The sequence below is a fragment of the Hipposideros armiger genome, unplaced genomic scaffold (genome assembly GCF_001890085.2).
Source record: "Hipposideros armiger isolate ML-2016 unplaced genomic scaffold, ASM189008v1 scaffold_149, whole genome shotgun sequence".
Lineage (NCBI taxonomy): Eukaryota > Metazoa > Chordata > Mammalia > Chiroptera > Hipposideridae > Hipposideros > Hipposideros armiger.
This window is the reverse complement of record NW_017731499.1, coordinates 1,800,731-1,814,880: the sequence shown is the minus strand read 5'-3', so window position 1 is coordinate 1,814,880 and position 14,150 is coordinate 1,800,731. Positions and strand designations below refer to the sequence as shown.

General features: G+C 53.4%; 1 protein-coding gene across 1 annotated transcript in view; it reads left to right on the top strand.

Moving 5' to 3' along the window:
• APOLTP (apolipoprotein lipid transfer particle homolog) overlaps window positions 1–14,150 on the top strand; it is a 53,769-nt gene that overhangs the window by 24,317 nt on the left and 15,302 nt on the right. The window contains exons 5-10 of the mRNA XM_019650882.1: window positions 464–583; window positions 7,391–7,536; window positions 8,614–8,695; window positions 11,076–11,212; window positions 11,924–12,030; window positions 12,720–12,928. Of these exons, the coding sequence (XP_019506427.1) occupies window positions 464–583; window positions 7,391–7,536; window positions 8,614–8,695; window positions 11,076–11,212; window positions 11,924–12,030; window positions 12,720–12,928 (801 nt within the window). The remainder of the gene's footprint in view (window positions 1–463; window positions 584–7,390; window positions 7,537–8,613; window positions 8,696–11,075; window positions 11,213–11,923; window positions 12,031–12,719; window positions 12,929–14,150) is intronic.

Here is a 14,150-nt window from a genome sequence, read left to right as displayed (position 1 = left end):
TATTATTCTGCCTGCAACACTGTGAATTAAACATTATTCCACTCCAGCATGGCTTTGGCTTGGAGTTTCAGACTACAACTAGTGATTCCTCAGTCTTCCAAATATTTGTTGAGCACTTACTATGTGCCCGGACCTGTGCTGAGTATTAGGAACCAGCAGTGAACAAAAAGGAGTAACACCAGGGCACTCCCTTTGAATGAGACACGGGCATTTAAGTTTGCCTCCTCAAGCCCACCCCCACTAACCCTACATGTGGGCACTGGAGTTTACCATCCCTGTTTGAAAGACCCCACATGCACCTGTCCCCACTTTCTGTCCCTTGCATGGAACAGTATAGGCTGTGCTTTAACCCTTCAACCTTGCGACCACTTTCTTCTGACTGCTGGGTTGCAAGTGTGGCTTCTGCAGCCACTTAGAGATGGGAGGTAACCTCTCTCACTGTCTCTGGTTCTTGCACACCCAGGCTAAGAACAGGGAGGTGGAGGCCACTTTGAAAGTCACCCAGGAAGTCATGCTGCCCTTAAAGGGTCTGCACCATGACAGATCTTACAGCATGGCCCTGGACGTGGCTCACTTCCCCCAGGTACTCGTCCCAGGTCGGGCAAATGTCGGTCTGTGGCTTCCAAGCAGAGCTCAACTGTTGGTGAAAGTAAAGAGTGCTGTGTGTTTCTTCCTAGCTGAGGTTCCCCCAGGCCCTGAGTTTGGACAGGACATGTTGTCTTCAGATGGAGTCCCCAGGGAACATTTGACTGCAGTGTGGACAGAAAAGCTGCCATCAACAGCAATGTCACAGCTTAGGTGGGGAGGCCAAGTTCTGCCCCCTTGCTGAGGGAGGCGGGGTTTTACTGTGAGAGTACAGGTGTCATATATGGGATGGCTAAGGAGGTGGCAGGGTGGCCGTGGGAAGGCGACAGCACACAGCCTAGTGTGCATGTGCTTAATTAGGACGCGCTGACTATCGTAACTTAAGTTAGCTTTACCGTGAAAGTTTAGTCCCCAGTTACATCACAGTCCAGTGCAGCTCTGCTCTATGTAGTCACTCGGGGATCCAGGCTCCCTCCACCTTGTGGCTCTGCCCTGCTGGCTGGCTGGCGGATGGGGAAAGACAGCCTGAGAGTTATGCAGGGGTTTTCTTGGCCCAGGTCCATAAGTAGTCCGTGTCACTCCCGCCCACATTCCATTGGCCAGAACTCATCATATGACCCCACCCAGCGGCAAGGGAGGCTGGAAATGTAGTTTTAGCTGTGTGTCCAGGAGAAAAACAAAATGCTGTTTGGCGAATATATAACAGTCACTGTAGGTATATTTGTCTATTCATCGTTATATGCAGAATGTGTCTCTGTTGCATGCCAGGCTCTTGGCTAGGTACTGGGGAGGCGCAGATGGCTGTGCTTCCGTCTCCATTTCCAAGGATCTTTCAAGTTCAAATCCTACCTCCACTGCTGACGAGCTGTGTGACCTTGGGTAAATGACTCAACCCCATTCAGCCTCAGTGTTTTCTAGCTAATAATATGAGAGCAGTGGTGAGGATTAAATGAGGTGATAATTGTAAGGCCAGAAGCCCAGTGCCTGTTCATGGTCAAGGTCAAATAGAGAGCCGCCATGGATATGGGAGGTGTGCGCAGGCACCATAGCAGGGGAAATTGGGGGCCTGGGGTCCCAGAGCTGTCCTCTCAGCCCATTGCCTGGCGCCTCACTTCTCAAGCTTCTTAGTAAGACAGACTGGGTAAGATTTAAGGCTGAGAAACGTCAAGCAAGGACGGAGGTTTCTGACATCTTCTGTTGGGCCTCAGCTTTGGGCAAACTCTGGGATGACTTGTCCTTTCTTGGGTGTAGCCAGTCACCCCCCAAACTCCTACATCTCACTCCTCTGCTCCCTCTGATCCCCTTCTCCAAGTCCCCTTCCCAGCAGGTCTCGGTCCAGCTGAATAGATCTGACTCCCACTGGGTGGTCAGATCTTCTAGCTCACACATCCCCGCGGACCTACATTTCCTCCAAACTTATAGGTATGGAAGATGGTCCCTTTGGGATGACCTTGAATTGCCTGCCAAGTATTGTCTTGGAGCAGCCAGCTTGCTGGGAGATGGGGAGGAAGGAAGGGAGGATGGAAGCCCCAGGGAGGGAGGAGATGGGGGGCCACACCACGATGTTACACTTAACCAGACAGCCCTTCCCGAATCAAGAACAGATGGAAGGGAGGCTTCCAAATCCATCATTTGGAAGTGATTGTCCAGGCGAGAAAAATTTTGAGCTCCGTGTGTGTGTGTGTGTGTGTGTGTGTGTGTGTGTGTGTGTGTGAGAGAGAGAGAGAGAGAGAGAGAGAGAGAGAGAGAGAGAGAGAGAGAAAGGATCACATTTCACCCTTAAAATGGAGACAGAATTGCCCTCTAAACCGCATCTTGTAGTTGGGTTTGGGAGAAGCCTGTATGATCCTTTTTTTGACCCCAGGGTATGTTGCCCAGTGTAGGGTAGAAACATTGAAAGGATTCCACTCTACAAGGAAATCAAGGGGCAGAGAAAGAAGACCAGGCAAAGGCTGTGCTCAGCTCCCCAGGGCCCAGTCCTTAGAAATCACCCATATGTGTGTTGCTTTGCTGAGCTAGCATTGTGTGCTGTGTACACAGGAATTAGCAGGTGGGCTGGGGGAGGCGGAGGTGTAGACAGGTAATCCCAGTGATAGCAATTTCTAAATGCCTGCTGTGTGCTCAGCCCTGGGCTGGCGGGTCTCGGAATGGAGCCTGAGAAGGACTCTGACTTATGGAAACTGATCATTCTAAGATGCACGTTTTCTCACGTGTTGACACGTGTGAGATCAGGATGTGTCTTCAAACCGACACGGGTTCGTCGTTTCATTAGCAGCCTTTCGCTTTCAAGGTGGTCCATAAAGTCGAGGCGCATCTGAGGGCCTCTGGCATCTCAGATTCAAGGCCATGCAGTCACTGTACTCAGTTCAGTTGTAAGAGGAGCTGATGTCTGTTGAGTGTTTGTCCTGCACTGGGCTCTGCTCTAAACCCTTTACCTGGGTCATCTCGTGGGGGCCACTGTCACACCATTTTGCAGATGAGAGTCTGACACATGGAGAGGCGATGTGACTTGCCCAAGGTCACTGAGCACGTAAGTGGGATCTTGGTCGGAATCCCAGGTGGTCTGGCTGCAGAGTCCATGCTGCCTGGGGACCCACCTGGGAGAGGAGGGATCTCCCTGGAAGCTTGGCTGCTGAGCCATCTAATGGGTTCAGACTTCATGATTACTATTTTAAAGCAACAGAACCCTTTGTTCACATTATCTCGGGATGAATAGGGGCCTCCTCAACCTCTGCCCCAGCCCTTGAAACTCCCCCAGGGTATCTCTATGCCCATGTTTCTAAACCCATTTTCATTATTGTCCCTCTAAGGGGCCTTTTTAGACTTTTTTCCCCCCAAATCACCCCCTTTATGAATTCTACAGATGTATTTGACTTCTGTTTATGGGCTGTATGTATATCTATGCTTCATATATTAAAAGAGTAAGTTTTTTTATACACACCCCCCGCCCCATCCAAGAATCAATTTTTGCATTTGGGAAGGGCGATATCGCCCCCTTTCAACGTGCATGGGTTGCTGAACCCCTCAGCCTGTGGAGACCAGTCAGAGAAAGCAGGGGTGAAGCCTAGAAGTTCTCAGCCCCAGCCACACGTTGGAATCCCCTGGGGAGGTTTTCAACCTCCAGCCCAGGGATGTGAGCCTATTGGTTGGGGGATCCCAGGCATACTTTAAAAAAAATTCATACACTTCACTGTTTGGAGGTTTTAGGTTTATAGAAAGATTGGGGGGAAAGCACAGAGTTCCCACATACCCCCTCCCACCCCGTTTCCCCTTTATTAATATCTTGCGTTAGTGTTGTACATTTGGTACAACTGATGACCCAATATTAACACATTATTATTATTAACTAAAGCCCGTAGTTTACATTGGGGCTCACCCTGCGTGTCATACAGTTCTACGGGTTTTGCCAAGTGCATAATGTCATATGTCTACCTTTACTGTATCAGACAGAATAGTTTCAATGCCCTAAAAATCCCCATGCTCCACCTGTTCATCCCTCCCTCTCCCTTAACCCGCAGCCACCTCTGAGCTTTTTACTGTCCTTTTGGGTTTGCTTTTTTTCCAGAGTGATGCAGTTGGAATCATTCAGTATGTAGCCTCAGGGCCTTTGCACAGGCTGCCCCCTCTGCCTGAAACGCTCTTCTTTTACACATCTGCTTGGCTTACTCCCTCACCTCCTTTGGATATTTTTCAAATGTTACATCCTCCATGAGACCTTTCCACCCATCCTATGTGTTTGTACCCCCACTTCCTTCTAGCGCTCCCCACCCCTCTTCCTGGCTTTGTCATTCTAACAGACTATATAACTTACTTATTAAATATCTTTATTTCTCATTGCCTGTCTTCTACCCACCCCACATTACAATGTACACTCCACAAGGTTAGGGGTGTTTTTGTCTATTTTGTGGAGTGGCATATAGTAGGTGTTCAATTAAACATCTGTTGAAGGAATGCCTGAACATATGAGGTGGGGGTTAGTAACGCCGTCCCCGTTCTGCAGGGGAGAAATGGAAGCTCAGGGGTGAGCCACTTGTCCCAAGCCACACAGCTAGTTAGGTAAGAAGTCTGGTCTTGAACCCAGGCAGTGACTCCAGAGTCACCCTGTGGCCCCATGTGGACTATGGAGATCAGGACCCATGGGTGGGCCATCATCTCCTGGTCCCCATCCCTCCATCCTTGGCCGTTAGCCTCCTGCAGGGTGACTGAGGATGCAGATCAGACGGGGGGGGGGGGGGGCGTGTCTTAGTGAGCTGACCTCATGGACTGCTCCAGGGACCTGGTGGTTAAGTGATGGGACAGTTACCTCAGGGATGACCTTGCTCACACCGCCCTGGTTCCCAGCCCCCAGGACGCCTGATGTGGGATCACCTCCAACCAGGGTGACCTCTCATGTCCTCTGTTGCTGACCACATTTTGACCATCCCACGCCTTCAAGAGGTGTTTTCCGCCTGGCATTAACATTCTTGGTGTCCCCAATAGTCGTGAAACTCCCCAGGCATGGAGACTACCCCCTTCAACATGTGTCCCCTAACTCCTCATGCCCCTCACTTAGTAGGTGCACATGGTAGAATATTGCATAATGAAGAAAGGAAACGAGCATTTCCTGAGACCTACTGTGTGCCCCATGGGCAGGTCTTCTCAGGTGTGTTATCCCAGTTAATCTTGGCCACGTCCCTCAAGATGGGTGGGCTGTGCTTACCTGATGGATGAGGAAATTGAGGCTCAGAGCTGCCAGGCTTGTCCGCGTCTGCCTGGGAGTGCCACCCGCCCTGATGGGCCCAGATGGCAGGTGATGAGGCTGGGCAGGTGGCACTTGGGCCGGAGCAGCGAGCGGCCTCGGACATGGGCTGGGCTCCATCTGTTTACCTTGGAAAGCCATTTCTAACTGCCGGTGGAGGAGTATAAGTCAAAGAATAATAAGAATAAACTCCTGACCGTGGGGTCCAGACCCTAGAGTCTGCTTTTCGGGAGAGTTTCCACCTGCCTGCAGAAATGAGGTATAGTGCAGCTCAGAGGCAGGGGACTGGAAGAGATGCCCATGAAGGGCTATGGGGGGACCCTCCAGCCTGGGCCGGGTGAGCGGCAGGTTGATATCGTTTGATGTTGATTTGATATTTGATCAACCCTGAAGAGAAGCATTCATTCGTTTGTTCGTTCCTTCAGTAAATACTGGACACTTGGTGTGTGTCAACTGTGCTAAGCACTGGGGACCGAGCAGGGACCAAAACAGATTCACGGCCCTGCCCCCGTGGGGCTGACCTTCTGGCCAGGGAGGGAGAAGGAAGGGTTGGGAGGTACTTTCGATGGGCAAGCAGGGGAAGCTACTCGGAGGAGGTATCGTTTCAGCAGCAGCCCCAATGAGAGGAGACGGCCAGGCCAAGGTTGAGGGACTCCTCGTGACAGGCGATGTCACAGGGGCTCAGAGACGTGAAAGGCTTGTGCAGGGTCCATCCCACCGGCATCTTCAGGGTGTGTCCCTGAGCTGGGAAGCAAGGTACGCTGAGTCCGGTGTGCAGAGGACCCACTATGTGCACAGTTGATGGGGATGCTCTTGCCTTGTGTCTCTCCAGCACTTCACATTTTGTAAAGGCTTTATTAATAAGCGTTGCAACCAGTGTCTGCTGAGCAACCCCTGTATCCCAGCCGTGAGGACTGAACTCCTGGAGCCCTGTGTCCCGGCTCCTGCGCCTTTTCTGCTCTTGGACTCTTGAGTCAGAATCAAAGCCCAGCTTCTGTTTGTAGAGCGCCTACTGTGTGCTCGGCACTGTTCTAAAGGCTTGCCGTGTGTTGATTCAGTTCCTCCTCCTAACACCCCAGTGAGAGGCAGGGTGACAGAGTTCTTATGAATTCCATCTCTGGAGGTCAGATCCCGGCTCTGCCACTTGCTGGCTGCGTGGCCTTGGGCCAATCCCTCACCCTCTCTCTGCCCTCAGTCTCCTCGCCTGTGAAACGGGGATAACACTGCACTAATAGCATGGTCTGTGAGGATGAAGTGAGCTAACACCAGTAATGCCCCTAGGATGGTGTGTATCGGATAGAGTCGATGCTTTAGAAGCCTCTGTGGTTGTGGTGATAATAGTGGCCATTGTAATCACCGTTGTCATCTCTGGGTCACATATGAGGGTGTAGGTGACTTGCTGAAGGTCACGAAGCAGGTAGGCAACGAAATAGGGACTCTGGCCTGGCCCCCGGGCCTCTCCCATGGTGCCCTCCCACCTCTGAGAAGGGGAATCTGCTGTGGCCCCCACTGCAGGGGTCACGTCACGCGCCGCTCACTGTCACTTGGCGTAAAGTCGCCTTGCCTGGCTGGGGCCCCCGCTCCTTCATGAGTCAGAGCACATTTGGAGCCAGGCACCCGAGGCTTGTTTATAGCCCCCTGTTTTGGATTATCCAGTGGTTCCCCGCTCCCCCACCATGGTATCAAGGACAGGTCCCAGAGGCCTAGGGGGCCAGGATGTCACCCCTCATGCAGAGGGTTTGAGTCATTGTACCCCACAACGGAGCAGGCGTGAGCCTCTTTCTCCCCTGACTTCATCTGAATCCCTTTCCTGGGGCTGGGTGGTGGTGAGATCTGCACAGAGCTCATGCTTTGCTGATGTCTGGGGCACAGGTCAGCATTGGGGGCCCACAGAGGGCACCGCCAACCTGGGCTGCAATGAGGGAGCAGACCAGGGCGCTGCCCACAGGTGCTCACTGTCCCAGGGGTATTAGGAAGGCCTGGGCCTGCTCGGCAACTGCCATGCTGGCCTAGGGGACAGGGGCATGCTGGGGCCGCAGAGAATAGCCTGGCCTGTGAGGCTCCCAGGTCCCCCCATCTCCATGCCTCACAGCCTGCCCCCTCCCCAAGCTTGTGTTCTGGGCAGGAGAAGAGAGGAGGGCCTCCCTGCAGCTGACCCGTGATTCTCACACCAGCCTGGTCCTTGACATCTGTGGCCGGAACTGGGAGCTCAGGTGAGGGGTACTCTGTGGCTCTGGGAACCACCAAGAGGCAAGGAATGGGTGAGGGAGCCACCTGTGTGCCGGGCCCCAACACCCAGGACCTGCTTCAATCCTCCCGTCAGCCCCGCTGCACAGATGTGGAAAGAGAGGCTCAGAGAGGCACAGTGACTTGCCCAAGGTCACACAGCTACTAAAATAACCTTCATCTTTGGGATCAGGATGTGAATGAGGAGTCCTTGGCCCCCCAATATAAAGTACCCAAGGATTCAAATACATATTAATAACTACTATAGCTCTTCAGTCTGCGAGCCTACTAGGTGCCTGGCACAGTGCCCAGTGGTCTGACACATATATGAATAGCCAGGTGGGCCAGCAGCCAGGCTCTGGCACTCGTACCAGGTCACTGAGGGAGGTGAATAAGCCACCTGTTAACGGTGTTGACCAGCGGTTCTCACCTGGGGGCCAGTTTGCCCACCCAGGGACATTTGGCAATGGCTGAGGAAATTCCTGGTAGTTGTAGCTGGGGAGGGGACCCAAGATCCTGCTAAGCCTCCCATAGTGCATAGATCAGCCCAGAACAATGATTATACGGCCCAGGTGGCAGTCGCGTTGAGGCTGAGACACCCCGGTGTAGGGGAGCCACCAGGATGAGGCAGCACCCCGGCACCAGCAACAGTGGGCAGCCATTAGCACCTGGCCTGGAGGGGTGAGGGGGGGGGTGCTTTGTGGCTAGGCTGCCGGGAGGGGCCCACAGGAGACATGCCACCCAGTACTGCTCTAGCCCCTACAATGAAGGGGAAACCGAGGCGCAGATAGAGCAGCTAAGGAACTTGCCCAATATGCCAGACCTAGGCTGAGGCCCAGCTGGGATGCAAGTGCAGGTCGCCTGGCACCAGACTCCAGCCCTAACCACTACACTGCACGGCCTCAGGCCTCGAGGCAGGTGAATGGCTGGCCCTTGGTTGGGCTGCTGTGTTTGTGGCTCCCTGACCCTCTGCGGGGGTGGTTGACTTGGTTGTGCCCAGGCCTTGGGCCCTGGACAGCGTGCCCTCCTGCCAGGCCTCTAGCCCTCTCTTTCCTTTCTTGCAGCAAAGAGCTGCAGCTCTCAGGTCGGCATGGCCTCCCCGCCCTCCGAGGCTGCTGCCCCAGCAGAACCTCAGCCTCAGCCAAGGTAACCGTGCCCGGCCGCCCTGAGCCTCTTAACTGGTTCCAGATGCCCTGCCCAAGGCAGGAGGGGGCTGCGTAGTCCAGGCCCCGCTGGGGAGTGTTAACACATCCACATCTGTCCGCCGGCCTCCAGCAAGCCCCTATGGGCCGCCCTCGGAAACCCCTGGCTCCAGCTTTCCCAAACATGCCCAGGTTTACATTCCTGGGCCAGCCCCCGTGGCCCCCAGCCAGGCCCATGAGACCCTCAGGAGCCAGGGGAGGCCTGCCCGCCCAGTGCCTGGCGCCTGGCGCCGCCTCACCCAACCTGGCATGGTCCCGGCAGTGGGATCAGATGACGCAGGCATTGAGCTCCGCCAGCACTGCCTCCCAGGTGTCCCGTCTACCTTCCCACAGCCTAGGGTCTCTGTGTGTTGTCCTGCCCTTGTCCACGAATTCCATTCCCATCTGGCCTCTGGACCCCCCAGGACATCCCTCAGTCATGCATCTCCCCTGCGTGTGGCATCTGGGGGTCCCAGAGGTAGACAGGAGGGCCTGTGAGGCCCAGGCCAGGGTTCTCCCTCCCTCTGTGCTGCATTGTGTGTTTCCCTGTTTGCCCCACTTCCCCAAATCAGGAGCTCCTGGAGGGTGTGCCCTGGCCCGGGCCCAGCACGCAGTAGGTGTTCAGTGAAAGATACAGAGTGAATGAATAACTGCGTGCGTGTGTGATTACCCTTGCCAACTGGTCACTTCATTAGCCTGCCAGCCCCTCAGTTTTGTCAAATGCCTGCCCGGCCCAGGCCACGTCTGCTTACAGAGCACCTACTGTGCGTCAGGCCCTGCACCAGTATGCTTACACGTGATTTCACTGCTCCCCAACCTCACTGCACCTGCACACTCATTCAGGGAGCCTCTTAGTTTCCCCCAATCTTTATTTTGAGTAATTTCCAACCTGTAGGAAAGTTATTGTAAGACTGAACATTCACCCATTGTTAATATCTTGCTACGTCTTTCTATTAATCTTATATGTTATACACACTTGTATATTCACACACACACTTTTTTCAGTACTATTGAGCATTGATACAGAGATGTTTCTGGAGACGTCTTACCTCTTGATCCTAAATACCTCAGAGAGCATTTCCTATAACGAGGCCATTTCCTTATCTAATCCAATAGAAGTGAAAATGCAGGGAATTTTACAGATGAGGTAATACTCTTATGCAGTCCATGATAACATTTCCCGGTTGTCCCAGTAACATTCTTTCAAGCTGTTTTGTTTGTTTTAAATCCAGGGTGCAACCCAGGATGACCCAGAGCACTTAGTCATCATCTCTTTCGTGTACAGCGGTCTGCAAACTTTTACTTGTGTAAAGGGCCAGACAGTAAATATTTTCGCCTTTACACCCAATATGGTCTCTGTCACAACGACTCAGCTCTGCCCTTGTAACAAAAAAAGCACCCAAAGACAATATGTAGACAAGCGGGCATGGCGGTCGGTGTTCCAGTAAAAGTTTATTACAACTATTTTATCATGAACACCCTTACCACCTAGACTTTCTCACTCATGTTTCCCTCCGCTTGCTTTATCACATAGCATCCCATCCATCTTAATTTTTTGATGCATTTGCAAGTAACTTACAGATATTGATATACTTCCTCTGAAATTTCGTTGTCATTAACCACCTCAGAGAAAAATTCCAGCATTGACAATTTTGAAGTGTCTAGGCAGTTTTGCAAAGCATCCTCCGCTTGGATCTGTCTGTCTGTTTGCTCAAGGCGAGATTCGGGTGGATCACGTGACAGGGGTATCACTTGGGTAATGATGCTTCTGGGGAGCTCTTAAAAATACCAGTTCTCAACCCCGTTCCCAGAGCTTCTGGTTTTGCCGTTCTTAGGTGGGGGCCCAGAACCTGTATTTTTAGCAAGAGCCCTAAGTGATTCTGCTATTCAGCCAGCCTAGAGGTTAGCACATTATTTCATGCAGTTTCCATGTCATCACATTAATAATAATACGCTCAGGTGGTTAAGGAAGTAGCCAGAGGTCATTCACCCTGTAAGAGTCAGAATTGGAGCCGGGGACATTTTGAGGCGATGCCTGTGCCTTGTCCTCTGTGCTAGGCTGCCCCCTGCTGTCTACATGGTAGTACGACTAGAATTCTTGCCTCCAGGCCCCAAGTCAGTGTCGTAGCATGAAGGACAAGGGGAGATTGTTGTCATGACCACCCCTGGTGGCCTACACTGAGGCCGGGGACCCTCATTTCATCAGAGTTCATGCAGTCCAGGCAGCTGCAGGTGTCTCAGGCCTGGGGCTTCGGGAGGCAGAGCCTACAGGCTGGAACAGCATCTTCCTGAATGTTCCATCAGAGACTGGATGCGATCTCTCACTTGCTTTTCTTCTGATCCAGGTGCGGTGCTCCAAGGGCGAGGCCAAGAGCACATTCATCTTGGCGGAGCAGGAACCTCGTTTTTACATCAGCACCAGGCTGGAGGCTGCTAAGGCCAGATACACCAACATCATCAAGCTGGAACAGACCTTCCCCAGGTGCGTGGAGAGTAGCCAGGGATGGAGGGAGGCTCCTGGGACAGCCCTTTGAGAAAAGAGGAATTGTCCTGGTTCCCAGGAGGACCAATGCAGGCAGGGCTGTGAAGTGGGTAGAACTGGACAGAGTGGATTCTGAGGTGGGCTCGATGTCCTCTTTTCCTCCCTCCCTTCCTTGTGCAGTACTTACTGAGCATCTACTAGGTGCCAGGCCAGGCCCTTCCGGAAGCTGGGGCTATTGCCTAGAACAGGATTGATGAGTCCTTCCTCTTACCAAGTGTACAGTTTAGTGGGGGAAATCACTAGAAAAATAAAATCACATAAGTGAATAAGAAAATACACTAGATGGTGATACATACTATAGAGAAAACAAAACGGGTGATATGAGTGAAAGAGATCAGGGAGTTATTTAGATTAGGTGGCCAGGAAAGGCCCTGCTAAAGAGGTAACATTTGAGCTGGGCCAGGATGATAAGTGTGAGTCATTGGAAAATCTGGTGGAAGGCCTGTCCAGGCAGAGAGAACAACACGTGCAAAGGGCCTGGGGCAGGAATCAGTTTGGCATTTTGAGGAATGTCCTCTGGTCTGGAGGGAATAAGTGAGGAGGGAAACAGTAGAAGGTAGTGGAGGCATGGTGGGCCAGAGGGAGGAGTTTGGATTTTATTCTCCCTGCAATTGCAAGCCTTTGAGGACGTGATCCAAACGATGCTTTCAGATCCCTCTGGCTGCTGTGCTGGCAGGAAGCTGCAAGGGGCAGCAGAAACACCCGTGAAGAAGCCACCATGGTAGGCAGGGTGAGAAAGAATGGTGTCTTGGACCAAGGTAGGGGCAGTAGCAATGCGTTTTAGAGACGTTTAAGGGTAAACGCCCCTCCTCCTCCCAGCAGTCCCCCTGTGGTACCCTGGAGCCACCCTCCAACTGTGGCAGCCACCAGTAGGGAGTGTCCCTTTCTGAGCCTTTGCACAGGCTGTCCCTTCTGCCTTGAATACTTTTGTGGCGACCCTTGTCACATTGTCCCACCATTTTCTGTCTCTGTGACTGTCTCACCACCAGCCTCAGAGCTCCTGAAAGGCCAGGACCAGGTCTTGGCTATCCTTGTATCCTAATGCTCAGCACGGGGTCAGGAACATAATACCTGCTCACTAAATGTTTGAGAAATCCTACCACCAACTGCAAAAGCTCCCACATGGTCTAGCCCTGGGCTACCACTCCCATTATTCTTGCCCCATTTTATGAATAATGACATTGAGGCTCAGAGAGGTTAGGAAACTGACCCAAGGCCACACAGCTTAGAAGGGGAGCTGAGAAGCTGCTGTCCTTTTTATAGGGACACGCAGCCTTCTGTTTGTCACACTCCTTCCATCCCCGCACTCCCCTTCTTTACATTATCTGCTCATCCCCAGAAGCATCTGGCTTTTTGACCTTGTATATAACAGTTCAGTAAACTGTAGTGCTCCACAGTGCCCCGTGTGCTTCCTCTTCTGAAAGCTTCTCTCTTTTCCTACCCCCAGCAGGGACACAGGCCAGCGTTCCCAAGGACCTAGCTCCGCCTTCCTCTTCCAATTCAGCGCCCTTCCAAGGGATCTGGTCCTGGAGACCTTGTACGAGCCTGTGGCATCTGTGTCCACAGGAAGTGTCGCGGAAGATGGCCAGGAGGCGGCCCTCAGCGGGAGCCTCTCTGGGCCCTTTCCCAAGCCTGCCAGGAACCTTGGCCTGCAGGGTGAGTGTCCGAGAGGCCGCCGGCGGCCCATTCTCTCTCTCATTTACTCAGCAAACCATCACTGAGCGCCTGCTTGTTACCGGCACTGCGCATCTGTCAGGAAATACGGTGGCCCAGGTCCCTGCCCTCTGGGAGATAGGCAGTGAGCACGGACACACATGTGAATGAGAAAATGTCGAGTGTGACAGTTTCCAAGAGTGGGAAGTGCTGTAAAAACAGGGTATGATATGGGGGGGGGTTTCCTGTAGGTGGGGTGGCCTGGGAAGGTCTCTCTGAAGAGGTGGTGTTCAACCCGAGCCCTGAGTGACAAGAAGCTGGCTGTGGTAACGATCTGAGGAGAGGCGTTGCAGGGAGAAGGAACAGCAGGTGCAAAGGCCCTGTGGTGGGAATAAGCTTGGTGGGCTGAGCAACAGTGGTGAGGCTGGTGTGGCTGGAGGGGACTGGAAGGAGGACCAAGGGAGAGGAGAGAAGGGGGGAGAGGTTGAAGGATCTGGGTCACACAGGGTGTCACCCCCAATAAGGAGTTGGGTTTTATCCTGAGTGTGACCAGGAAGCGGGGCCAGGGCACGGAAGGCGTGGCAACCCCAGCATCCCCGGGGGGTTCTGGAGCTGAGGCTGACCTACTGAAGGTTGGCAGGGGAGGTGAGTGCCGTCCCACGGGGCTTCCCACAGTGGCCCCTTGAAGGTACCTGTGACCCCTGCGGTCCTCCAGGAATTAGGCCCCCTGGAAGGGAGGCAGCCGCACAGACGGTTGGTTTCTGTTTGGGGAGTCTCCTTATTCCCAGCACTAAGGGGCCTACCAAGCAGGAGACACAGTGCAGACCCCAGCCCCAGGGCACGGCCTGCTGGGTGGTCTGGTGGCACTCCCCGCCACGGGTCACAGTTGCCAGACATTAGCCCTGCGTGGCAGAAGAAATGAGTAGACCCTCAGCTCGCCAAGGCAGTGTGCACGTATGTGTGTGTGCGCGCGTGCATGTGTGCACACTGGGGGGGCCCATAGGTGGGCTGAGCAGCCTGAGGACCCTGCTGTGTGGGTACAGAGCGTGGACTTGGCAGGTCAGGGGTGGAGGGAGTGAAGGCTATGGCTCTGCATATGGGACGCATGGATGTGGTCAGTGCTCTGTGGACTGAACACTGGATGAAGCCTCAGGAAGCTAGTGCCCTAGTCTCTGGGCACAGCTCCCGGGAGCCTGGATAGCGACAGGCGGCACCCCTTCCAGAG